The sequence below is a fragment of the Nannospalax galili genome, unplaced genomic scaffold (assembly GCF_000622305.1).
Source record: "Nannospalax galili isolate Female #2095 unplaced genomic scaffold, S.galili_v1.0 scaffold75, whole genome shotgun sequence".
Taxonomy (NCBI): domain Eukaryota; kingdom Metazoa; phylum Chordata; class Mammalia; order Rodentia; family Spalacidae; genus Nannospalax; species Nannospalax galili.
Window position 1 is genome coordinate 9,178,877 of NW_008339433.1, and position 26,258 is coordinate 9,205,134.

General features: G+C 40.4%; 1 protein-coding gene and 1 pseudogene across 4 annotated transcripts in view; one reads left to right on the forward strand and one right to left on the reverse strand.

The window, feature by feature from the left end:
- The window catches only part of Lamp2 (lysosomal associated membrane protein 2), a 69,241-nt gene that overhangs the window by 38,484 nt on the left and 4,499 nt on the right, over positions 1-26,258 (forward strand). Inside the window, exon 9 of one of the 4 annotated variants that reach the window (XM_008833930.3) lies at positions 8,745-9,425. The exons of 1 other annotated variant lie outside the window; for it this stretch is intronic. In XM_008833930.3, the coding sequence (XP_008832152.1) occupies positions 8,745-8,887 (143 nt within the window). In that variant the 3' untranslated portion in view covers positions 8,888-9,425. Of the gene's footprint in view, positions 1-2,972; positions 3,014-5,551; positions 6,073-8,744; positions 9,426-26,258 lie in introns of those variants that run through there. 2 more of the 4 variants (XM_008833931.3, XM_029563973.1) reach the window with 2 other exon arrangements.
- Positions 23,746-25,349, reverse strand: LOC103734896 (annotated as a pseudogene).

The window sequence follows — 26,258 nt, forward strand, 5'->3', positions numbered from 1 at the left end:
AACTGGAGTTATGGATGGTTGTTAGCTACTATGTGGGTTCTGGGAATCAAACCCTGATCCTCTGCAAGAGCAGTCAGTGCTCTTAACCACTGAGCCATCTCTCCAGTCCCTGAAATTTTTGTTGTTGTTGTTGTTATCAGTATTTATCAGGAGTGGGCAGACATTTGTTTACGTCTCCACAGGAAGAGTCACACAATAATCTTTGATTTTGGAACTCTATGTTGGAGATTTGTTTGCAGTAAATTATCAAAATCAAAGAAAAAAGACACAGGCATAAAGTTACCACTGGGGTACTGCTACGAAACTGTGCACACAGGTGTGATTTGTAAGTTGAACAACTGGGGATGTCAGGCAAGCAGCTGGGCCCAGTGCATTGTTATTAAAGGACTGAGGAGGTCCTGCGCACACTTATGGTAGGGTCTCGAGGGAATAGAAGGAGAGAGCCTGTGCTGTCAGACATGGACTTTGTCATCAGGCCACACCCAGCCCTGACAGCCTTAGGGATACAGTGATACCTGCTCTACAGATGGACCCTGTCCTGAAGATTCACAAAGTGGCCCAGCCACATACCAAGACAAAGCTGACAAGACACAAAGCCCCTGCCCAAGCCAAACTCAGGTAACAGGAAGGAGATGCCAGGCTTGCAAAGGATAGTGAGCAAACTTCAAGCTTCCTGGAATGTAGGGACACATGGTGAGAACTGGCAATCTGGGCCCTTGACTGTGTCATTGCATTAATTGTGGCATGCAGCTTCTACTAACAACAGGCAGAAAGGTGCTGGAGAGATGGCTTAGCAGTTAAGAGCACTGGCTGCTCTTGCAGAGGACACAGGTTCAATTCCCAACACCCACATAGTGGCTCACAATCATCCATAACTTCAGTTCCAGGGGATCCAACACCGTCTTCTGGCCTCAGCAGGCACTGCATGCACACGTGGTACACTTACATCCATTCAGGCAAAACATTCATACACATAAAACAAAACAAAATGAAAAAAAATAAAATTTAAAACTAGGTAGAAGAATGTGGAGGAGCAGGTCTCACTGCTGGGGAGAAATGTCCTTTTTTAAAGTAAAGGAAACAAACTAGGAGGGAAAATAAAACCATCGACAGTGCTCACTGTTCTTTTTTCCAGATGTCAAATCTCATTCAGATGCAAAAGCTTAGAGACAGGAAGTGACCAGTCAGGATCACCAGCCAGGAAGAGGCGGAGCTGGGATTTGGACCCAGGACCTCGCAGGAAAAGGAGGTGTCCCAGTCATCATAAGACAGCTCCCACCCCAGTACCTGCTAGGAATCTAGGCAGATGAACTCCAAGTTTAGGGGCCCTATGGGTGGCCATGGACCACACTCACCACTCCTTGGTGATCCGTGTCTGTAGCTCAGGCAGCAGGAACTGCCCATGGAATCGGTAGATGGAGGAGATGTTAGAGAAGATGCCAGTGGTGACTTCTGGAGGGATCCCTGCTTCTGTCAGCCTGGTGCAGAAAACCTGGGCACAGAGAAGTCCACAATGGCCACTGAGCGTGGGCTACCATGGACATCTGCCAGAGGAGTGAATGCTTGGGTTTCCTTAATTTTTAAATATTTATTCTACTTTGTTTTATAGTGTGTGAGTGTGAATGTGTGTGGTGCATGCACATGTGTGTGCACATACAGAAGCTAGCAGAAGACATTGATTTCCTGCTCCACACTCTCCACCATATTCCCTTGAGGCAGGGTCTCTCACTGAATCTGGCTGGCAGCAAGCAAGCCAATAATCCTCCTGTCTTTGTCTCCCATAGTGCTCTGGTTACATGTGTGTGCTTTTTACATGGCTGCTGGAATTTGTGTTTTGTTTCGTTTGATTTTTGTTCTTTGGTTTTTATTTTTCTTTTTTTGTTTATTTATTTTATGTATGAACGTATTGCCTGCACGTGTATAAGTGCACCCACATTGTGCAATGCCCTTGGAGGCCAGAAGAGGCATCAGATCCCCTGGAACTGGTGTTACAGGCAGTTATTAGCTGCCATGTGGGTGCTGGGACTTGAACCCAGGTCTTCTGCAAGAATAGCCAGTGCTCTTAATCGCTGAGCCATCTCTCCACTCCCTGTTTATTTTAGTTTTATGTGTATGAGTGTTTTGCCTGGATGTATGTAAGTGCACCCATGTGTGCAATGCCTGTGGAGGTCAGAAGAGGTGTCAGGTTCCCCAGGAACTGGTTGTTAGCCACCATGTGGGTGCTGGGAACTGAACTCCTGTCCTCTGAAAAAGCAGCCAGAATTCTTAACTGCTGAGATACCTCTCCAGCTCATTTGTTTGTTTGTTTGTTTGTTTGTTTGTTTGAGGCAGGGTCTTACTATGTAGCCCTGGCTGGCCTGGAACTCTCTATATAGACCAGGCTGGGCTTGAACTTGCAGACATCTTGAGTGCCTCTGCCTCCCAAGTGCTGAGATTAAAGGCGTGTGCCACCACACTGGCCACCTTTTTTATACCTTTGTCTGTCCTTCAAATATTGATGTTCCTAGGGGTTTTGTCTCTAGTTCTTTTATTTTATTTGCCCCAGTTTATCGACATTTTGACTGGGACCCAGAAATCCAGAAATCTTGTTTTATTCATGTTTTTTAAATTAGTATACAAAATAATGGGTTTTGTTATGGCATTTTCCTACCTCTTTTCCCCCTCCCCCTGTCTGCTTTCATGTCATGTGTATTATATTATACTCTGCTCTCCTAAAATCACTTTCTCCTTCTCATGGTCTAGTTTCATGAGCACATACAAAAGTGAAAATACAGTATCTGCATATGAGAGAAATCAGGTAGTATTTATCTCTTTGAGGATGGTTTATTTTGCTTAACACGATAATTTCCAGTTCCATCATTTTTTTTTTTGGCAAATAGCATGATTTCATCTTTCTTTATGACTGAATAAAATTCCATTGTATATATGCACCACAGTTTCTTTATTCATCTGTTCATGGTTGTCTTATCTAGCTGTTTCTATTTCTTTACAACTGTGAATAATGAATGCATCAATAAACATGGATGTGCAAGTATCCATGGGAAGACTTAGACTCCTTCAGGTATGTACTCAGGAATGGAATGGCTGGGGACCCAGACATCTTAAATTCAGTCTAAAACTGAGTACCTCCCCTTTCTACATATCTTTTTTACTCTCAATTCCACGCATTCCCAATATCTACAAATACAAGACTGAAATGCACCTTTCTTTTGGATTACTATCCTGGTGAACGACTACTATCTACATCTACACAATCACGCAAGTGTGGAATTGGAAGCTGTTACTGCAGCCTCCTGCATTCTGTCCATCCATTTGGTCAGTTCTGGATCTGCTGTCTCCCTTTTGAATCTACACTTCATTAACCCAGTTCAGGAAATTTTTGTTGGTCACTTGGGTGCTAGCATTAGGGGTGGCTCCTACTGGCAGCCTCCAATCTGCTGTGCTTCTGAAACAAATACCCTGCTTGAATGCCTGCTGCTGCTTTTTTCCCATTAGGGTAAAATAGAACTACCTGAGAACATAGAGTACTTTTGTGGGTGGTCTTAGTGCACTTTTTCAGGGTCTTGTTCAACTCACCCATTGTTCACCCTACGCCGCCCCCTTTGTGTGGTCAAATTTGCTAACCCTCCATGCTTTTGTCTGCATGGTTTCTTCTACCTGCCGTGCCTTCTTTCTATTTGCACAGTCAATTCCTTCTCTTCCTTAAAAACTTAGCTCAAATGTCACTTTTCAAAGTGCCTTTTTAAAAGGATATTCTTTTTAAAAGGATATTTCTTATTTCTATTTTATGTGTATGAGTGTTTTGCCTGCATGTATGTTAGTCCTCCATGTGTATGTGATGCCCGCTCTAGTAGAACATGACTTATGGACCGTTGTTAGTCACCATGTGGGTGTTGACAACTGAACTCGGGTCCCCTGCAAGAGCAGCCAGTGCTCTTAACTGCTGAGCCATCTCTCTAGCCCCCTCAAAGTGTCTTATGTAACAAAGCTGAGTTGACTGTTTCTGAAATACTTCCATGATACTCTGTATATTGCTTGCCCATACCATAGCACATTTTAAGTTTATAACCATTCGTTTCCTTGTTTGAGTCTCACACTACATCTTTTATTATTTTTCTTTTTTAAACTTTTAAGTTAGCATACAGTATAATGAGTCTCGTTATAGCTTTTTTATATATTCCTTTGTACTTTGTTCTCATTTTCCCTCTTCTCCAGTGCCCTCCCTGTCCTTCCTGCTCCCTTCTTGGTGGACCCCTTCCTGTCTCCAAATGGTCTCCCCTTTGGTTCTCATGTCACATGTATACCAGTACCTATACACATATACCACACATACGCATCATTCCCCTCCTTAGGCTCTCTTTCTCCCCTCTCTTGGTCTTCTTTGTGCTTACATCCATGCACACACATGTGTGCATAGCGCACATATACAAACACAAATTTAGAATCTGCATGTGGAAAGAAAAGGTATTTGTCTTTCTGCATTTGGCTTATTTTGCTTAACGTAATGATCTCCAGTTACTTTCCTGCAAATGTCATGATTGCAATTTTCTTTATGGCTGCATACATTTTTTTTCCATTCATCTGTTGTTGGACATCTAAACTGAATCCCCAGCGTGACTGTCTTGTGAATAGTGCTGTAATAAACATGGATGTAGCATATTGACTTAGAGTCCTTTGACTATGTACCCAGGAGTGATATACCTGGGTCATATGGTGCTTCCATTTTTAGTTCATTTCTCTTTGATGTACTGAGCTAATTTCTTAAGGATGCATAACCAGTAGTGTGATTCCAACATCATCTTATGGTAGTTTTATTTTTAATTTTTCCCCTTTTCTCAAATTCATTACATTTGTTTTTGGCAATCTGATACATCTTTATAATGCATGCTGATTACTGTGAACGCTTTCTTATCTCCCTCCACTTCTAGCAACCTACCCTCCCACCTTGACCAGTCCCTTTTCCAGACCCATGGGGTTTTTGAGGCAATTCCATACTGATTTCCATAGTGGCTATACCAAATTTACATTCCCACCAGTTGTGAATAAATGTGCCTTTTTCCCTAGAAGACAGTGGTGTTGGTAACAAGGCCAGTTTATATTTCTTTGCTCATTTCCATACGAGCCCACATTGTGATACCTTGAGTTCTCTGCATTGAATAGTTGTTCATTTAATGAAGCACTATTTCACCATGTTCAGCACTCAACATGATATCTGGATCTGTAAACCCCAGGCTGATCAAGGGAAAGCTAATTATATTTATACATTATTTTCTATTTACGAAGTCTGGGTGTATGTGATCACTTTACACATCTTTCTTCCCAAATGGCTGCATTTTGCGGGGAGGGTAGGCCATGGGAGTGTATGGATTTGGTTATTTAAGGAGTCACTTTTGTGGAACATCTCATTTACTGGTAGTGAATGCCAGCGACTGACTGACTATTTTGATGTAAAAATATGTATGTTGGAAAGTGCTGTCATTTTAGCTTAAAATGGAGAAGTATGGAATTTTGTCATTGTTTCGGTTCTCAATTGTCCTTTCTCCACATCTAGCTCAAGACTGCAGTGCAGATGACGACAACTTCCTTGTGCCCATAGCGGTGGGAGCAGCCTTGGCAGGACTGCTTATTCTAGTGTTGCTGGCTTATTTTATTGGCCTCAAGCGCCATCATACTGGATATGAGCAATTTTAGAACCTGAAATCTGATTGATTATATTGAAAAAATATTCAAATAATAAGGCTTTCTCACCTCTCAGTGTATGAAACACTTTGCTCCTTAAAATAGATATGTTGAAACTTTCATTCCTCTATCAGTCCCAGGATTTTGAGGTCAGTCTTTATTATAAAAACTGTTCTCCTTTGATTAGCTTAAAATGGAAAGTATCATATTTACTGGTCTTGGAGACAAATGTGTTAAAAGGTCCACTTGTGTGCAATGTTTTAAGATCTTTCTTAAGAAGCTTTGGCCAGATTTTGATCCTAACCTCCGATGCCTTAAACATATTAGCATGGCCGTTATAAAAATAAAATATGTGGTTGTATATTATTGGAATTAATAAATACTGTTTCACTACTGGTGTTCTGTTTCAATGTATAACAGCTATCCTGATTGCAGCTCATCATTCTGCCTTTGCATACGGTGCACAGCATAAATGCCCATTGGATATGTTTGAATTTGGTTTTCAGTGGTGTGAAGTGGAGACAGTGGGAGTCATTCATAATTTTTAAAGTTATGACTTTCACTGATTCCTTTGAGTTCACGTTAACTATGAAATCCATACTCAAGCATGCAATTTTTCCCTAGGTGAGAAACAGACTGAAGAGGCTACAACAGAACATAAACTGGCTTCACAATTTGGTTTTGTTTTTAAGAGTCAAGAGTCTCTTTGTGTGGCCCTGGCTGGTTTGGACTTGCTTTGTAGCCCAAGCTTGCCTCAAATTCAAAATAATCCCCCCTGCCTTTCCTCTTAAATGCTCATATCACACACATGCACTACCATGCCTGACCTGGGCTTTTGAAAAAAAATTATTTTTTAGCAATGTAAACTGAGACGATTCAAACATATTTAACCACTTGCCTTGTTCTCCGCCTCTTTGGATACCTGATTAGCATTGAAAGATAGAAAATTCTATGAACTAATTAGGACAGATTGTGTTGTGTTTCTCTACCTCATCTTGTTGATCTCTGGAGCATTAAAATCTATTTAGTGTTGTCATCAGACTGGTACTTATGAAATGTGAGCTAACAGCGATCTCAGAAGGGAGGAAATGAAGCACAGCAGCGTGGCTCTTGTTTCTTCAAGACAGCCGCTGTGGGGCACAGCACTGAGAGGGACATACAGAGAGGCCGTTGGCATTAAAATGAGCTAGACAGCTAGTACAGACTGAAACATTCTCATGATATATGTGAAGTGCAGCTATGGAATGTAGAAGTAAATAAAAAGAAAGCTTAACAGATGAGACCATGTTCACATTGAAACGATCATTCATTTTAGTGTGTATGTTGGCTTATTCAGAGTTTCTGTCACTTATCAATTAACAGTACAATATTTCTAGGTACCAGCTGTCAGTGTCTGTTACAGAGCTTTTGGTAAAATAGTAGCTCTCCAAAAAGGGCTGCTGGAGTTACTAAAACTCATATGTTTTCAGAGCCATGCCAGTGTTTCCATGAATGACAAAAGTGTAAGAAGAGGATATCTTAGAGGAAATATGCAGGTTATTGATGAATCACAAATCACATAGAATATCATACTTATTCATTGCTTTATCCTTGTACTGGAAAAGACCTTAGAAATTATTGACTCCAACTTCCTAATTGTGAAGATTATATATATAATCTCTTGTGCTTGCAGATACTTTAAAATACATTTAATTCTTGGGGCTGGGGGTACTTTAAAATACATTTAATTCTTGGGGCTCAGTGGTTAAGAGCACTGTCTGCTCTTGCAGAGGACTCAGGTTCGGTTCTCAGCACCCACATGGTGGCTAACAACCGTCCATGACTCCAGTTTCAGGGGATCTGATGTCCTCTTCTGACCTCTGCAGGCATTGCATGACAGGGGTACACTTACATAAATGCAGGCACTACACTCATACACATAAAATAAAATATTTTAAAAATCCATTTAATTCTGAAATACTTTATAATGTGGGTGCTATTAGTAGCTGTTAGTAGCTGAGGAAAGTGAGGCCCAGTTTAAATTACTTGGAAAAGCCCTTTAGGCTAGGTAGTACTTGAAAGAGTCACGATTCAAATATTGAATGTGCACATTACTCATGCTGCATGCTGGTGGACTTGTAAGTATATTAGATTCTGCTGTCTTCATCCACACCATCACTCAGCTGATTTTCATTTTAAACACCTATACCTAATGTGTGTTTAAAAAAATACCACATTTTCATGATCCTGTGTTGTTGTTGTTTTAAGAAAGGGGTTCACTATGTAGTGTAGCCATGGTTGGCGTGGAACTTGGTTATGTAGAACATCCTGGCCTTGAACTCACGGAGATCCACCTTCCTCTGCCTTCCAGATGCAAAGGTTAAAGGTGTCTGCCACCATGCCCGGCTTCCCTCCTATTTTCATGTCTTTCTTTTTTGTTTGTATTTTGAGACAGGGTCACACTATGTAGCCCTGGTTGGTCTGGAACTAGCTATGTAGAGCAGGCTGGCCTCCAACTCACAGAGATCTTCCTGTCTCTGCCTCCTGAGTGCTGGGATTAAAAGCATTTAACACCACATCTGGTCAGATCCTGCCTTTTTAAACTTAAATTTTATTACTTGTACAGAACTCTTTTTTTAAATGTGGCACTTAGATGGGACCTAAGGGCCTTGTAATCATGCTAAGCAGACACGCTTCCGCAGAGCCAGACTTCTAGCCCCACTTAATACCACAAGGACAGATGTAGGAAGGGAGAAAGGGAGTGAGGAAATCTTCAAGCACTTGTTTCCCCTTAAGTATTAATCCTTAACTAATCCTATATTATGTAATCATAATTCTACATTTAGACCCTTTCCCATTCTTCCTTTAACATCCCTTTTTGTATTGAGAAATGTGATTTTACATGAAATTATAAGCGATCTAGAACCGTCTGTTGCTGTGAAATGATTGGGGAGATACTGAGAAAATAAGGTCAGTGCTATAAAAGATACACACCTGTATACTCGGAATGCTTCTGGTTTGCTTGTTTTTGCTTAATTGCATTCTTTACTAATGTTCTGTCCTTGCTCTTTGTTCTTTTCTAACAGCGGAAGAATGTGCTGCTGACTCTGACCTCAACTTTCTTATTCCTGTTGCAGTGGGTGTGGCCTTGGGCTTCCTTATCATTGTTGTGTTTATATCTTATATGATTGGAAGAAGGAAAAGCCGCACTGGTTATCAGTCTGTATAATCAAATTCAATCTAGTGATTCTTTTGCAATCAGAAGATTTGTTTCCCTAGGCTAAAAGGCAGGACTTGGTATGTAATAAATTAAGATTCACAGACTAACTTCAGAGAGTTGCAAGCAAACTTGGGCATGAGTCATATTTATTTAAGAAGAAAAATGTATTAGGGCCATTTTTTTTTTCATTTTCATTTTCTCTGTTAAGATGTAATTGAAAGAAATATTATGCTTTAGAATGTGTCTTTTAAAAGTAAATAATGATTTTAAGCCTCTGGATCCAATTTTGAAAGCGTTTCTAGTGAAGTATAATTTTATATGTTGCAGTTAGTTGTGTTTTGCTACTTTGATGTTATTTGCAAAATCAAAACTGTTAGAGAATTTCACTGGCGCCCAGAAATAAAATTTAAAATATAATGAATTCATTTTCTTTAATGACAAGCATAGAATTTGGCTAATCTTAAGAATGACTTTCTTGCCAGGTGTGGTGGCACACACCTTTAGTCCCAGCACTTGGGAAGCAGAGGCAGGTGAATCCTGAGTTCGAGGCCAGCCTGGTCTACATAACAAGTTCCAGGTCAGCCAGGACTGCATAGTGAGACCCTATCTCAAAAACTAAAACCCAAACCAAAACCAAACAAAAAGAGCAAAAACCAACCAAAAGAAAATGACTTTCTTCACCTTCTAATGAAAATTATTTAAATATATGTATTTCTTTTAGTAAAAAAAAAAAAAATAGGTCTGAGATGTAAGCAGTGGCCATGTGCCTGCCTAGCATGTGAAGTCCTGGATTCCGTCCTTAGCCCTGCACATTTTTTTTTTTAAAGCAAAATGTACCTAATAGAAAATTCTGCTTGTTTTCTCCATTACTGTTAGAGTTATTATATTTTAACTATATTTTTTTAACCTTCTGCAGTTTGAAATATATTGATTATCCCAAACTTGACATTTATACTGAAAGATGAAGCAACACGGTCAGCTTTTTGTAAATTGTTGACTTAGAATGGGTTATGGCTTTTCTAAGGTTATGATTTAGGGATATTTTCCCCATTTGAGCTTGAACTTGTTCAGAGAGTTAATTCATCCTACACTAACAACAACAAAAGAAACCCTTCTGTATACTTTGTGTGCCTCCCGCACTCTTCCCTATACGAATGAGTTCAAACGGAGATTTCTAATGCATTAACTTCTGAAGCTCTAGCTGTAGAAGCTAGTGGACCCTGCTGTGCCATCTGTCACATGACTGCCCAATCAAAGCTTGACTGGGATGACTAAATTCACTGATCATGATAGAGATTTATATCCCTGTAGGGGCCACTGATGGTTCTGGCTTCCGGAGGAGGGTAGGAAGGAACTCATCCTTGCATCTGCTTGCTGTTTAGTTGCTGTGTATCTTTGGAAGTCTGATGCTGTGCATGTCTAAGACCCAAATGGCAGCTTTGCACACCTGTCATTAGCATGAGGCAGATGTTTATTTTCTCCGGCTACTTTATCTCTATTAGACACCAGATCTGCTTTCACTTCAGAGATTTTCTTTGGATTAAAAAATGCCTGGGTATGGTGGTGCATTCCTTTAATCCCAGAACTCAGGAGGCAGAGACAGGTAGATCTCTGTGAGTCTGAGGCTGGCCTGGTTTACATAAAGAATTCTAGGCCAGCCAGGGCTGCATAGTGAGACCCTGTCTCAAAAAAAAAAAAAAAAAAAAAAAAAAAAAAGAAAAAAAAGAAAATAAATAAAAATTTAAAATCAAGGTTAAACCCAAAATATTGATTTTAAACCTTAAATAATGTTAGCTTCACATAACATCCCAGGATTAAGTTCCAGTCTACCTCTTCGCACAGTGCTGATGTGTTTACCACTGTGTCGCTGCCATTAACTGATGCCGCAATACTTTTCCAATAACTGTAATTACAAAATTCTGTTTCAAAGAAAGTTCACCAAGATGCTTCCTTCCTGTCTTAAGTATATGCATAGATTTCCAAGTGGGGTAGACTCAGTCACGTCTTTAGAACCCTGTAGCTCTGCTTTACATATTCAAGTACTCTATTTGCTCTAATATATAAATAATATCTTCTTTTAAAATATCCTCATTTAAAATCATCTGTTTAGCCTGGTGTGGTGACATATACCTTTAATCCTAGTACTTGGGAGGGAAAAACAGGCAGATTTCTGTGAATTCAAGGCCAGCCTGGTCTACATAGCAAGTCCCTGGCCAACCAGGGATACACAGTGAAAGCCTGTCTCCAAAACAAACAAACACAAAACTCCTGATTGTTTGTTACTTGGTAAAAGCAATTTGGTGAAAATGATGGAACTGTAAAGAACAGTGGCTTCATTTTAATACATGTTTTTGATCATTATCCAAAAACCTGATTAACTGAGCTTTTTATGTGATAGTATATGCATTGACTATTCAGATATGTTCACAATTCTGGATGCATTTAAAACTTCTACTTTTGGGGTAGGATACAAATTCAACTAACTTTTCCTTATATATCATGGCTTTATCACATAATTAGCAAATGTGTCTTTTATTCTCTGAGCGTTAAAATACAGAGCATTAACAGAAGTTTAAAACAGAAGCTGCTTCAATGCCAATTAAATACAGGAAGTACAAAGTCTGAATGGAATATTCATTTAGCTTTTGTAACTGAGTTTATTTTATATCAGCACAACAGTGGATCAGACTAAGATTTTGAACTCATGAATGGAATGAATCATTTTCCACTTAAGCCTCTTTGGGAGAATGCTTGCTGGTATTTAAAGTTTTGGATTTACCTATTAAAAGAACTAATTAACCTGGCAAAAATAAAGCATACTGTGGTATTCATGTTTGGTCTCATATTTATGATTTTCGACTGATAAATACTAATAAAGGTGATACATTCCATGCCACCATGGATAACTTCATTTTTTTTTTTGGTTTTTTTGAAGCAGGGTCTCCCTGTAGCCCCAGCTGTCCTGGAGCTCACTATGTAGACCAGGCTGGCCTTGAACTCACAGAGATCTGCCTGCCTCTGCCTCCCAAGTGCTGGGACTACAGGCATGCGCCACCAGGCCTGGCTATTTTATTCTGCATGCAAAGCCTTAAAAACTTAAGACTGGTTTGTATAATCTAAGTTCTTTAAAGTTTGTTCTCTTGAGGTATTAACAGGAATTATGATTTCCTAGGTTTGCAACTTGACATCATTAGGAACCTTTTTGAATAGATACTTCAAGTATAGGGACTTACGTGATCATGAAAATTCCAAGAAAATACTCCAAACAAAATGTATACATTTAACAAATATGAGAACTTTTTTTGAAAAAAAATTGATTTATTTTTATTTCCTGTGTATGTATTCTTTGCTTGCATGTATGTAAATGCACCATGTGCACTTGGCACCTATGGAGGTCAGAAGAATGTATCAGATTCTCTGGAACTGGAGTGACTTACAGTTGTGAGCCACCATGTGGGTCCTGGGAACTGAACTTAGGGCCTCTGAAAGAGTAGCCAGTGCTCTTAACCACTGAGCCATCTCTCCAGTCCCCAAAGCTTCATAAATATACTTATAACACATGTCTGTCAACACTGATGAACTGGACTCATTAAAGTTCATTCTGATAAGTAGATGCTTCCTGGAAGTAGCAGGAGAATAGCTATTTTCTACTATTTTCTGAAAAGTTCCTTATATTCCTTACAACTCCCTCTGCTACTTAATTGTTATGTGATTAGGTTAATAATACATAACACACCCTCTTGTTTATATACATTAGGATACTTTTAGTAGGAGAAGGAATTTTAACAAAATTGTTCTCAAATGATAGCATTTGATTTTCTGATTGTTACACATTTAAATGACTTTTTTGAGGTATGAACTCATATAACCCAAGCTGCACTTGAACTCCCTATGCAATTGAACTTGAACTCCTGCTTCTACCTCCTGAGTGTTGGTATTACAGGCAGCACTACTGTGCCCAGGTTTAACAGCCTTTAAGTGAGAAAATGACTTTACCTAGTATTTGTGGGGCTGGTGAAGGGAATCTCAGTAGGACTTTTCCTGTTTCTCCTCCTTCACTGAGTATATATCACAGCTGCACACCATACTTGGCTGGCAAGAGGAGTAGAGTGCCTTGATGCATGTTGCTTGTGAAGTCACTGTATCTCAGTCAGCTTGAAGGGTCATCCTTTTCAGTTCAGTGTGTAAAATTCTTGGAAGCTAGTACTGTCTTGAGAACTCTGAGGAAATGTTTTCTCTTTACTTTTGCTCTCTATTATGTTTTGAGGGCACTGTAAATTTGGATTGTTTAGTTTCAAGAAGTATATACAATGAACAACAGAAATTTTGGTATACAGTGCATTTTTAGTAGGAAAAAGCAACTATAGTTTCATTGAGCAGCTCCAGTGCTAAGCAGGTGACATTATTTCATTCAGTACAGTAACTGAGAATGGGTGGTATCGTTCCCAGTTTACGACAGATGAGGTAACTGAGGCATGGAAGTAAGTGGCCAAACTGACATCTGAGACCAGTTTGGTCTGCCTCCACAGATCATGCTATTATACACCCTGCCCTTCTAAGAAATGGTAGAATTATAAAAGCATATTCCTTCCATTAGTTACAGAAATCCCTCTATTGGCTTGTGCATAGCCAATCTATAAATGCCTTTAAATACTCTTCAGTTTCCTCTGGCCCACCTGAAGGGTGGATGAATGTGACAGCATGCCTTTTGAAAGTTCAATGCCGCTTTGTGCTGCACATCATTAGTGGTGTTAAGCCCTGGGTGTTGCTTTTTCCAGGCTAGCCTCATCTAGTTATTCTGATCACGTATCGTTATCATTCTGCCCTCAAACGCTTCTGCATCATGAATCATCTTGACTGTGCATTAGTGTGTTTAAGAGACTAAATGGGACGCTCTCTGTCCTCACATTCCTTAAGTAAATGTCACTCCTATCCCCAGTCAGCCTTTGGCTTCAGTGCATTGTAGCCAAAACACTTAGCAGTTTGAGCCCTAATACACAGTTCCTACTCCCAAATCCAGAGCCTTTCTAAAAAGGTTTCAAGATATCCCTTCGTGTTTAAATTTCCAGCCATAATCTGCACCCTACCTTGTCAACTACTTTCCGATATTCGCGCCCCTCTTGTCATGCTGGCCCTCCATACTAAGGGAGTGCTATTCTCAAGGCCCTTGTGCTTTCCCTAGCACTCTTCACAGCTCACCTTTTCACCCTTGTCAAGTCTCTTCAACTGTCACCGTGTCAGTGAAGCATTATCTGACCAGCCTGTTTAAAATGACACTCTCAGGATGGGCTCAGTGGGTAGAGCAATTGCTGTGCAAGCATGAGGACCTCAGTTTGAGTCCTCAGCACCCAGAAAGAAGCTGGGTATGGCTGTACATGACCAGAACCCCAACACTGGGGAGAGATAGGCAAGTCCTGGGAGGAGCTCATTGATTACCAGCCTAGCTGAAATGGCAAGCTTCAGGTTGCATGAGAGACCCTGTCTCAAAGAAATAAGGCAGGAAATGATAGACCAGGAAATCCAATGTCCTCTGGCCTCTATGTGTGTCCACAGGCATGCGCTGAGGCACACATGCATATACCACACACTCAATAAATAAATGAAAAAATATAGTAAATAAATAGCACTCTCATCATTTTCTGTTCCCCTTGTTTCATTTATCACCATCTAACATACTGTATCCCTTACTTGTTAATGTATGGAATGAGAGTTTTTGATGAATCTACTGTTCTTTCCAAATCCCTAGAACAGTGCTTGGCATATAGTTGGCACCGAAAAAATACTGAATGAGTGAGTGGTCATCTTGTGCAATAGCTAAACATTTATTAAGCGCTTAGTGCCTTATTCCATCAAATCTTAGATGCTATCACTCATAAGATCAATACTGCTGATTAAAATGTGGCCATGAGAGGTCTGCTGGTTTCAAAGATGTTAAAATGGAAATAAAAAACTTTGTGGAATTGGTATGTTGCAGGCACTATGGAGAGTGATGTACATAGATTATATCATCTATGTACAGCATTAATAATTACTAATCAATGACTACATCCACACATACACATATGTAAAGTAAAAATACACATATATAAAAGTTAAGATCTAGGATCCACATGACAAAAAAAATGTGGTATTCACTTCCCTTAACATAATTTCTAGTTTCATCTATTTTCCTGCAACTGTCATGACTTCATTTTATTTATTTATTTCTGTGTGTATGAGTGTTATGCCTGCATGTATGTAAGTACACCAGTGCCATGCAGTGCCCAAGTGTGAAAGCCAGAAGAGGACATTGGATCCCAAGGAACTGGAGTTATAGACAGTTGTTTTCTGGCACATGGGTGCCAGGATTCAAACCCAGGTCTTCTGCAAGAGCAGTCAGTGCTCTTAACCAGTGAGCCATCTCTCCAGTCCTATGACTTCAACTTTGAAGTCTGCATAAAACTTCATTGTATGTATGTATCACATTTTCTTTATCCATTCATCTGGATCTATTTCTTTTTCTATTGACTCCAGAATTTCATGCAATGAAGAGTATAGTAATAAAAGTGGACGTACAAGTCTCTCTGTGGTAGGACTTAGAGTCCTTTGAGCATATATTCAGGAGTGTTATAGCTGGACCATATAGTAGTTGTAATTTTAGTAATCTGAGGGTCCTTCATACTGATTTATATAGTGACTTTGTCAGTTTATACCCCCCCAGCAGTATATAAAGGTTCCTCCTTCCACACATCCTTTCCACCATGTCTCACTGTTTCCTTGATGGTTTCCATCTGACAGGGATGAGATGGAAACGCAATATAGTTTAAATTTTCATTTTCTGATGGCTAAGGAACAACATGCTTGTTCTTGTATCACTTCTAATTTAAAAAATTAGTCTGTATCTGTGGTTGTTATAATTTTCAATTTTAAGACAGATAGCATATTCAATATTCACTGTGCCTTTTAAGAACTATATCGTATACTATGACATACATGTCAGAACATTTTTAATCTTGGCATTTAAACCATAAAGTAGCTATGTGACCTTGGACAATTTATTTAACCTCTCTAAGTTTAGGTTTGCCCACCTCTAAAATAACAATGCTTCTTCTGTTCTACGCTTTTAAAGAGATTTAAGAGAATGCTACCAAGTAAGGAATAAATTGTTAGGGTTTTTTTTTTTTTTTTTTTTTTTTTTTTGACAGGGTCTCCCTGTAGTCCCAGCTGGCCTGGAACTCAGGAACATTTTTGAGAAAGGGTCTCCCTGTAGCCACAGCTGACCTACATTCCCTATGGAGACCAGGCTGTCCTTGAACTCACAGAGATCCACCTGCCTCTACCTCCCAGGTGCTGGGATTAAAGGTGTGCGAAATTGTTAGTTTTAAAAAATGTATTTTTCTTTTCTCTCTTTCTCTCTCTCTCTCTCTCTCTCTCTCTCTCTCTCTTCTCTCTCTCTCTCTCTCTCTCTGCATGTGTCACATGTGTGTACCCACACAGGTAAGAAGAGGGCATCAGATCTCCTGGAGCTGGAGTTACAGGCAGTTGTGGGCCACCTGGTGTGGGTCCTGGGAACTGAACTCAGATCCTCCACAAGAACAGCAAGTACTCTTTTTTACCGAGCCATCTTCCAGTCCCAGGAAATTTCCATTTATTTTAATTTTTATTTCATGTGTATGAGTGTATTGCCTGCATGTATGTAAGTGGACCCATACTGTGCAATGCCCATGGAGGTCAGAGGCATTGGATCCCCTGGAACTGGAGTTATGGATGGTTGTTAGCTACCATGTGGGTCCTGGGATTTGAACCCTGGTCCTCTGAAAGAGCAGCCAGTGTGCTTCCATTTCTTAAAGGACTACTGATAGTTCTAGATGCTCTTATGGTTCATTAATCCGGCAACTCCCAGGATTCTCTGAGATAAAGGTTACAAGCTGCCTGAGGATCCTGACTGTGATCACTGGATGTGAGGAAGCTAGAGTTCTCACAGTCACTGTAACTGTATCTAAAAATTAGATGTTTCAAAAGTACAAAAACAAGGAACAGCGAGGCATGGTGGCACACTCTGGAGTATAACTATGAATGGTAGAGCTGGATTATATGGTAGTTTGTAGTTTTTTGAGGAACCTCTATATTGATTGCCATAGTGCCACCCCCAGCCATTCCCCACTACTTGCCCTTCTGGTGAATCTAGTCAGCCTAGCTAGAGGTCTTTGTTTTAGGAGAGTCAGCTGTTCCAGCAAGTACTCTTAACCACTGAGCCATCTCTCCAACCCCCTAGACGTTAGCTTTTAAAATAATAACATGCTGAATCTTTTCCTTAAGGATAGTAATACTAAGGTCACAGAAGAAGGGGGTGGAGAGAGAATGGGGCCCAGATAAAACCTCAAGGAACACAAACGTCCTCAAAATGGGTTAGAAAAAGATGACTGGACTGACTACGTAGTAAGTCTCACAATCCAAATGAAAGAAGTTCATCTGAGATGCAAAGAAATAAAGAATTTGACTTTAAAACTTCAGCTGAGTGAATACACAGATGATTACCAAGAAAATTCAGAAAAGACCCATAATGACAAAGCCACAATGACATCCTACCTCACCTCCACTAAAATGGACCTCATACAAAAGACAAACAATGGCAAGGATTCAAAAAAAAGTGGGCTTCTCATACACTATTTGTATGGACATAGATTACTGCAGCCATTATGACCAATAACATGCAGGTTCCTCGAAATAGAAGTAGAAGTAGCACATGATTGACCAATCTTACAACTGAGCTTAAACCCAAAGGAAATAAAGCCAATACGAATGTAAACTTACAGGTTACTTTCAGTACTATTAACCAGAGCCAAGGTATGGAATTAATCTAGGTGTCCATTGGCAGATGAATGTCTGAAGAAAATACCATACATATATACAATAGGCTATTACTCAACCCCAAAATAATGTAATTTGGTTGTTTGCAGCACTGTGAATAGAATTGGAGGATATTTTGTTAAGTGAAACATATCAGGCACACATGTAAAACCTGGAGGTGACCACACATATAACCTGTAACCCCAGTGCTGGGAGGCAGAGACAGGCAGATCCTAGGAGCTTGCTGGCCAGACAACCTAGCTGAAATAGAGAAGTTCAGCCTCTGTAAGAGACCTTGTCTAAGGGAATATGGCAGAGAGTGATAAGGGAAGACACCTGACATCCTCTTCTGGTCTCTGCCTGGTGGGTGTACCTGCACACATGTGCACTCACACCTCACACACAAATAAGATAATAAAAATTTAAAGGTGGCATTGGATTAATGAAAAAGATAAACAGTGATAGCATAATGAATTTTTTAAACTGTGGTATGAAGGTAGAATCAAATGTTAGATGAATGTAAGAATAGGTCAACAGTTCAAAGGATAAACCACACTGTATACAACCATGCTGTGTGTTGTATTTGTGTGTTTGGTGATTGATAAAGATGTTCTTTACAGATCAATACAGAAAGAGTGGACCATTGAAACTTATGCTCAGCTAGTAAGACAATATATTGCTTATTTGTAGGAAATAGGTTTAGATACCTATCTCATAATATTAAAATAAGTGTAAGTATGATTAAAGAGGTAAAATTTTAAACTATAAAAGATAAAGAATCGAATATAGGTGGCTGCATATCTTATCTCTGGGGCTGTAGTTCAGTGGCAAAACACTTGACCATGGAATCCCTAGCAGTTCCCAGCATGACACACAGACACAGACAGACAGACACACACACACACACGGACTGAAAGAAAAATGACAATGAAAAAGAAGCTAGTTCAGTGCATAAAAATTTACTATTTCTGAGCATTAAGATGACACCAGACACAAACTTAAAGATAAATGTAAAAACAAGAGAAAATATTTGTTCTCTTAAGTATAGGCATTAGAACACTGCTAAATTCTAACAAAAAAAAAAAACAAAACAAAGTAAACTGGAACAAAGACTTGAATAGGTGGATCATAGCAGAAGAGATGCAAGCAGATAACGAGTTGAGAAAATGCTGCATCTTCTTAGTCAAAAAAGAAATGGAAATTAAAACAAGATAACTTCCAGGTTGGCTATACTTTTTTTAAATTAAAAAAAATATATTATTACAGGCTGGAGAAATGGTTCAGTGGTTAAGAGCACTTATTGCTCTTCTAGCAGACCCGGGTTCAGATCCCAGCACCTGCATGGCAGCTAACAACTGTCTGTAACTCCAGTTCCAGCTGAATCTGATGCCCTCTCCTGGTCTCCACGGGCATTGCATGTACAGGTGCACTTGCACATACACAGGCAAAACAGTTTATATATATATATATATATATATATATATATGTAAAGAATAAATTTAAAAATTTTATATATATATAAAGAATAAATTTAAAAATTTATTATGGTGCTGGATAGATGGCTCAGCGGTTAAGAACACCGACTGCTCTTGCAGAGGACCTGGGTTCGATTACAAACGGTCCTTAACTCCAGTTCCAGGGGAATCTGAAACACTCTTCTGACTTCCGCCGCATTGCACAACACGGGTGAGCTCACATACGTGAAGGCAATAGACCCATACACATAAAAATAAAAATAATAATAAAAATATTTTTAAAAATTATTATTGTATGTATAATGTGTGTCAGTAGGTGGGTGCACATGCTATGTGTGGAGGTCAGAGGGCAACTTGCAGGAGTTGTTTCCATGTTTATGTGGTTTCCAGGAGTTGGACTCAGGTTACCAGGCATGCATGGCAAAGTGCTTTACTTGCTAAGCCATCCCACTGACCTGTTATGTTGGCTATAATTTTAACGATAATATTCATTTTTGCCCAAAGAAAACTGCACACTAGCATAATATCAAGAGCAAATGTGAAAATTTGGAAATACTAAAAATTCCCATTAAGAACTAGGTAAATACACTTTGAAACACATGAACAGAATGTTATAGAGCCACTTAAAATCACGTTCTCAAATAAGAATGTCAATATGCAATGTTGCAATATGACAATGTGTCTGTTAAGTAAAAAAATAAACAAGTGTTGGGCAGGGCCTGAGGATGTGGTTCAGCTGGTAGAGTGCTTGCGTATCAGGCCAAAGCTCTGGGTTCAATCCCCAGCATTGCATAAATCCCCAGCACTCATAAAATCATGAGTGATGGTGCATACCTCTAATCTCAGCAATTGGGAGTTAGAAGCAGGAGGATCAGAAATTCAAAGTCGCCTTTGGCTGCATAGCAAGTTTCAAGGCCAGCTGGAGATATGTGAGACCTATTCTTAAATATGTCCCATTTTGTTTTGGTAAATAAATCACTTTACCTCTGTTTCAACAGTCCTCTACCACCCCCAAATTACTCTTCCTGTAGTCTTCCTTCATGCTACATACACAGTCTACAACTCAAGGATCCACAGTGGGGCCACTGCTTCTATAGTAGAGGAACCAATAAAAGAATGTATCGGGGGCATAGTGGCACACATTTTTGATCCCAGAACTCCGGAGACAGAGGAAGGCAGATCTCTGTAAGTTCAAGGCCAACCTGGTTTACACAGTGAGTTCCAGGCCAGCCCAGGCTACATAGTGAGACTGTCTCAAAAACAACAACAATGACAACAAACAAAAAGCAAATGAAAAATATATCCCGTATTCTATCATCATATATATGTATAAAGAAAGGTATAGATTTATATGTGTGCAGAAAATAGATCAAAGTATAAATAATTGCCTCAAGACTTTATGATTGTAAATGGTTTTCATTGCTTTTCACAGTTCTATTTCAGTGAATTCAGTTTGCTTTGATAATGAAGGTGATTTCCTAAGAGTGGGTTTTGAATCTTTTTGGCTTTCTTGACTTAGGCCCATAATTGAGAGCAGGTCCTGTGAAAGAACAAAGTCTTCACTTCTACCACATGTTGCCACATTCTCTTTGAGAGTTGAGAAAAATTCTTTTATTTTACTCCTTCATTGATCTAGTCATATGGCCCTGAGTTCACACAGCTCTCACCCAAGAGGATGCAGAAGCACACTTTGCTCTTTTGTCCCTGATGACATGCAAGAAGTACTTTCTGTCATCACTCATTTCCATGCGTGCTGTAGGCAGAGTTCTCACAGGATGGGCCAGCTCGGAGCCAGTACTTGTAGTTGAGATAAACAGGAGTGGAAGTGTTTGTGGTAAGGTGTTCTGTCTCTGTCCCTGAAGGTGTCACTAAGCCAGTGTCTGTAGGAGTCATGTGCTCAATCACACCTTACACCATTCCTTTTTTAGCTCCAACAGTAGCGAACATGCCTGGCTCTTTGCCACCTCTACCCTGTTCCCTGTCTACCAGGTTACTACTATAACTCAAACTCCCTTCATTACTGTCATTTCTGTGGATCAAAGCATCAGCACACCCTGTTACTTGCTATTCAGATTAAAAGTTCAGTGCATTGCAATATAGTAGAAATAGCATGGATTCTGATGCCAGGCAAGTTGGGATTTAAATCCAGGTTTCACCAACTTCCAACTGAATGACTTTTGGTAAACCATTGAGATGCACATCTGTAAAGCTGAGTAAAATGTTTCCTGAAGAATTCCTTTTTTTTCCCTAAAGAATTCTTAATAAGGGTATGTATTATGCCTACACCATACACAGCTGTGCTAATCACTGTATTAGTGCATTTTTCCTACTACAGTGAAATACCTGAGTCAGGCATGATAACTTTGTAAAGAAAACAGGTTTATTTAGCTCTTAGTTTTGGAGATCCAAGAGCATGGCAATAGCATCTGCTCAAATTTATTAAGGATCAGATGGCTTGCATTACATGTCAAGACATGTGGATGAGGTAGAAATCGCATCTTGAAACAGGAAGCCAAAAAATACTTCAGGAGTCACACACATGCTTTCACAACAAACTGTTTCACAAGACTTCACTTGAAGAATCAGTGTTCCCTTCTTGGAGTATGTTCCCAATGGTTTAAGGACTTCCTACAAGTCCTCACCTCTGCAAGGTCTCACCATCTCCACTATCGGTGCCCTGAGGACCAAGCCTCTGACACATGAACATTTTGGTCAGGCAAACAGAATCCAAACCTTAGCAGTCATCCACAGGATAATGCCCACAGAGGTGCCTCCAATCCTTGGGTGATCATCACAAGAGGAAGGGCCCTCCAATAGTGAATGAGATCGAGTGAGATAGAGGAAAAGTAAGGATTTGAGCTGCCACCCCTGAGCAAACCTGCTCTGAGAAACAAACTACCCAGAAGACACATCAGAGCAAGTACACACTATTTCTAATTAGCATCAGAAAAACCCTTTCGAAGTGGATCTTAATTAGTTCTCTCGGAACTCAGGGGATACTTTTGTCTCAAATTGGAGTTGGATCTAACCTCCTATGTCCAGTTCCACACTGGTTCTCCGTTGGCTTATAGTTGCTGCGCTGGGGAACAGAAACACTGCAAATCCATCTACTGGAGGAAAAGGAGCCCAGGAAGAGTGCCTCCTCACACACCGGTTCTACCTTTCACCCAATTAATCCACTCAAGTGAAGCACAGTTCATACAGAACATCATGGTGGGGTGGCCCTGATGTTGCTCTTTATCCACTGTTGGCAGGAGAGGGACTTGGGATGGGGGCAGTTAGGAGATAAGGGATAAAATGTATAGCCCACACTCCCCTAAGCACACACCGTGATTTTCCAGGCAGGCTGGTGGAATAACCTCTGACTGTTGAAAGAGGAAATAGGTAGAGGATCCGGAAAAGCCCTGCCTGCATGTTCACAAGATCACTTCCCTGGTTTATGTCACACTCATTTGTCTCACTGGGGACCAACGAGAACAGTCTGGTTACTCGGGTCCATTCATAAAGCTCTCTTTCATGTCACTTCCAGAGCTGACTGCCAAAGTTGATCCACATGTTCTTTCTACGTGTTTTACTTAAGACCACACTAAAAGCAAGGCAAAGACACTACTTCTGATCTAATTTGTACCCCAAATTATGCTCTTTCCTGTTACCAAGCCAAAGTCACTCAAGGATTATGAAATATGCACCAGATAATACCATACATTTCCAACTCCTAGCAAACACTAAGCAATCAATAACTGTTTTATGAATTACATGAAATTTATCAAATTTGATATTAACACTATATCTCTCCAAACTCTTCCAAGTTAATCTCATCCTCAAGGGAGAAAATAATTTTTTCATTATTTTTATTTTTGTATATGAGTGTATTGCCTGCATGTGTGTAAGTGCACCCATGTTGTACAATGCACGCATAAGTCAGAAGACAGCGTTGGATTCCCTAGAACTGGAATTACGGATGGTTGTTAGCCACCCTGTGGGTTCTGGGAATCGAACCCGGATGCTCTGCAAGAGCTCTTAACTGATGAGCCATCTCTCCAGCCCAGGAGAAAAATAAATTTTAACTATTTTATTCCTTAGTGTCCCCCAAATGAATGTCTCTTTGACATTTCCCCCAGAATCATAGAAATGGACCCTCATGTTACTTCAATAGGGTTTGTCCAAATGTTACATTTCATACAAGGAAAAAAACCCCACACCAATGAATCTATACTGTGTCTGAAATTATGTTCCCTACTATCCAGACAACCTCACCCAATGGGGTTATAATGTGTATATACCAGATAACATAGCTGTAGTTTCTATCACATGCCAATCTATCAGAACCATTCAATGGATTAATGAATGTAATTGAACAAACTTGTTACATTCTTTAAAATTTAACATTGGCCTTTGAGCCCTGCAATGTCAATGATTTAAACGCTAACAAAATTTGTATGCTCACCTTGTTCTAAAATATATATCCAGGCATCTTCTCCTTGATTCCTTCACATTCTTTGTAGCAGCAGGCAGTTGAAGTCTTACTGAGGTGAAGGCTGCTGAAGGGCATTTTATGAGGATTCACATCCCGGAAACTGGAAATTCTTCAGCTTCATACGAAGTTTCTAGAACTTGAGACAGAAAGAATAGTACCCATGAATTTTATAAAAACAAACCAAAGAAATATTACAGTAAAGCAGGATTCTGAAGGAAAATGCAGTGTATCTAGGACATGGTGTGTGCAGAAGAACTAGTGCTCAGGAGGAAGGAAGTTAAGGAGAGTGCAGAAAAGAGAATGTTCCTCAACACCAGCTTCTTCAGACTGTTAACCAATACAAAGCAGCCAACCGCTGTCCACCTGTGAACTCACCTGCAATTGGAGAAAATTTTCTTTTAAAGATTAATTTTCCTATTCATTAGAATCTCTTCTTTCTCAAAACAACACAAATTATATACACACATACACATGTCTAACTGAATCTGGAAAAGGAGATCTGTATGTGGAGTTAGAAATACACTGTGCTAAACAGGGTATTTGCAGGTTAAGGATATAGCTCAGTGGTAGAGTGCTGGCCAAATATGCATGGGGCCATGGATTGAATCCCTAGCAAATAAACAAAACCAAAGGTTACTGCTTGGTGGTGGGATAGTGCACATTTTTGTATGATGAATTTTCAAATATTCTATGTTGTAAATAAAAGGATTATTTTTTAAATTAGAAAAGGGCCACGGGAAGTTGATTTATCCCCATCCTTTTCTTCCTTCCTGAATTCAGTGAGGAACTTGTTTTGATCAAGGCTTCCCAGCTCACTTGACCATATCTAGATAATTGTTTTGTTCCTGACCTTGGCTCCTCAGGTCCCATCACTGAGCTGTCTTCCTACCCCTACCCCAGGATCTTATTGTAGTCAGCTGCAGGCAGGTCAGGGAAGGATTGGAGCTACTGCTTCCCTTTCAGCCGATTATTCAGGATGGGGGAGGGGATGCCACTGGGAATGATGAGAGGACTGGCACTAGTAGAAGGGGTTGAAGTGACCTAGACTCAAGGACTAGGGGATATTGCCATACCTGTTACAGATGCCATCTGGGTCTTCTTCTGGGACACTGCATACTTCCCACTCTCCAACCTGGTGTCATGAGCTTCCCTCTGCTTCCCTGCAACCAGGGGCCATGCCTTAGCATGTGGACACACAGCACCTTGTGACTCAGCAAAGAGTTGTTGAGACAGCTCAAACTCAATCAGCCTCTTATGTAGCGTGTCACACTCATATAGCACTTACTGTAGGTTGTCTCTCACACTCTGCAGCTCTGAGATCACTTCATCTCTTTCATCAAGCAGCCGCTGCAGGTCCGAAGCTTAAGTCCAGGTAGCCACCTCATGCTCTTCTACCTGATTGTGCAGCTGCTGGACACGATGCGATTGCTTCTCGCGCTGTTTCATAGCAACTCTCACACCCGGGGCCAGAGCACTCCAGGCCCAGGGCCTCTTGACGGACCTGGAACCTGGACATCAGCCACGACTGACTTCAGGCCGTCTTCTATATCCTTCCAGGGCCGCGAACGGAAGGTCACGTAGAAGCCAGGGCTGCCACCGTTCCTCTGCACCTCTTCTTTGATGAACACAACCACTTCACAGTGGTGGAAACCACTCCTGGTGTCCCCAAGGTCCACGGCCATGGCTGAGCCTGTTTCACTACTGGTATAAGTGGTGGACTGCAACTGGCTTACCCCCTCACCTTGCTCAGTCCTGTTTCAGGCCTCACTGGTTCCTGGCTGATTACTTCCTTTCCTCCCTCCTCATCTAACGGTAGCTGTAAAGCCTGGAGCTACCTCTCACACGCAAAGGATGAACACGTCAGAGACGTCACAGATACGGGTAGTGAGTGCTGCTGCAAATCCTCCTGGGATCAAATGGCCGTAATGGAGCTGCCACTACTAGTCTAGTGGTGGCTGCTCCACGTGGCACACTCTGGCTGTACGACTGTCCTGGGAGCTGCAGTGAGTCCAGAGAGGACTCTTTGAAGAGTTTCTGAAGAATAACACCCAGCTAAATGACACAAATTTATCTATCCACTCTCCCTTCTCTCTCTTTTTCTCTCTCTCCCTCCTCCTCCTCCTGTCCTCTCTCCCGTTTCAGTCTGCTCCTTCCTTCCCTTTCCTTCTCCCCTTCCTTCCCTTTCTTTTTTCATGTTTTAAGACAGGATCTCATTATGGAGCCCACATTGGCCTTGAACTTTTAAATCACCTGCTATGCTCCCTTGAGTCCTGAGCTATATAGTGATGCTACTAAGATAGAGTTTGACATGAATTTCCAATCTGGAGTGGGGGAATGTGGGAGCATGGGGGAATTCTTTATGACTCAGCTCCCTCTCTCATAACTGTTTCTAAGCTTCTTTTAAAAAAAATTTTATTGGTTATTTTTTAAAATATTTTTATAAATATTTTATTTATTATTTTTGTTTTATGTGTACAAGTGTATTGCCTGCATGTAGGTAAGTGCACACCATGTTGTGCAATGCCTGTGGAGGTCAGAAGAGGCCGTTGGATCCCCTGGGACTGGAGTTAAGCGACAGTTGTTAGCTGCCATGTGGGTG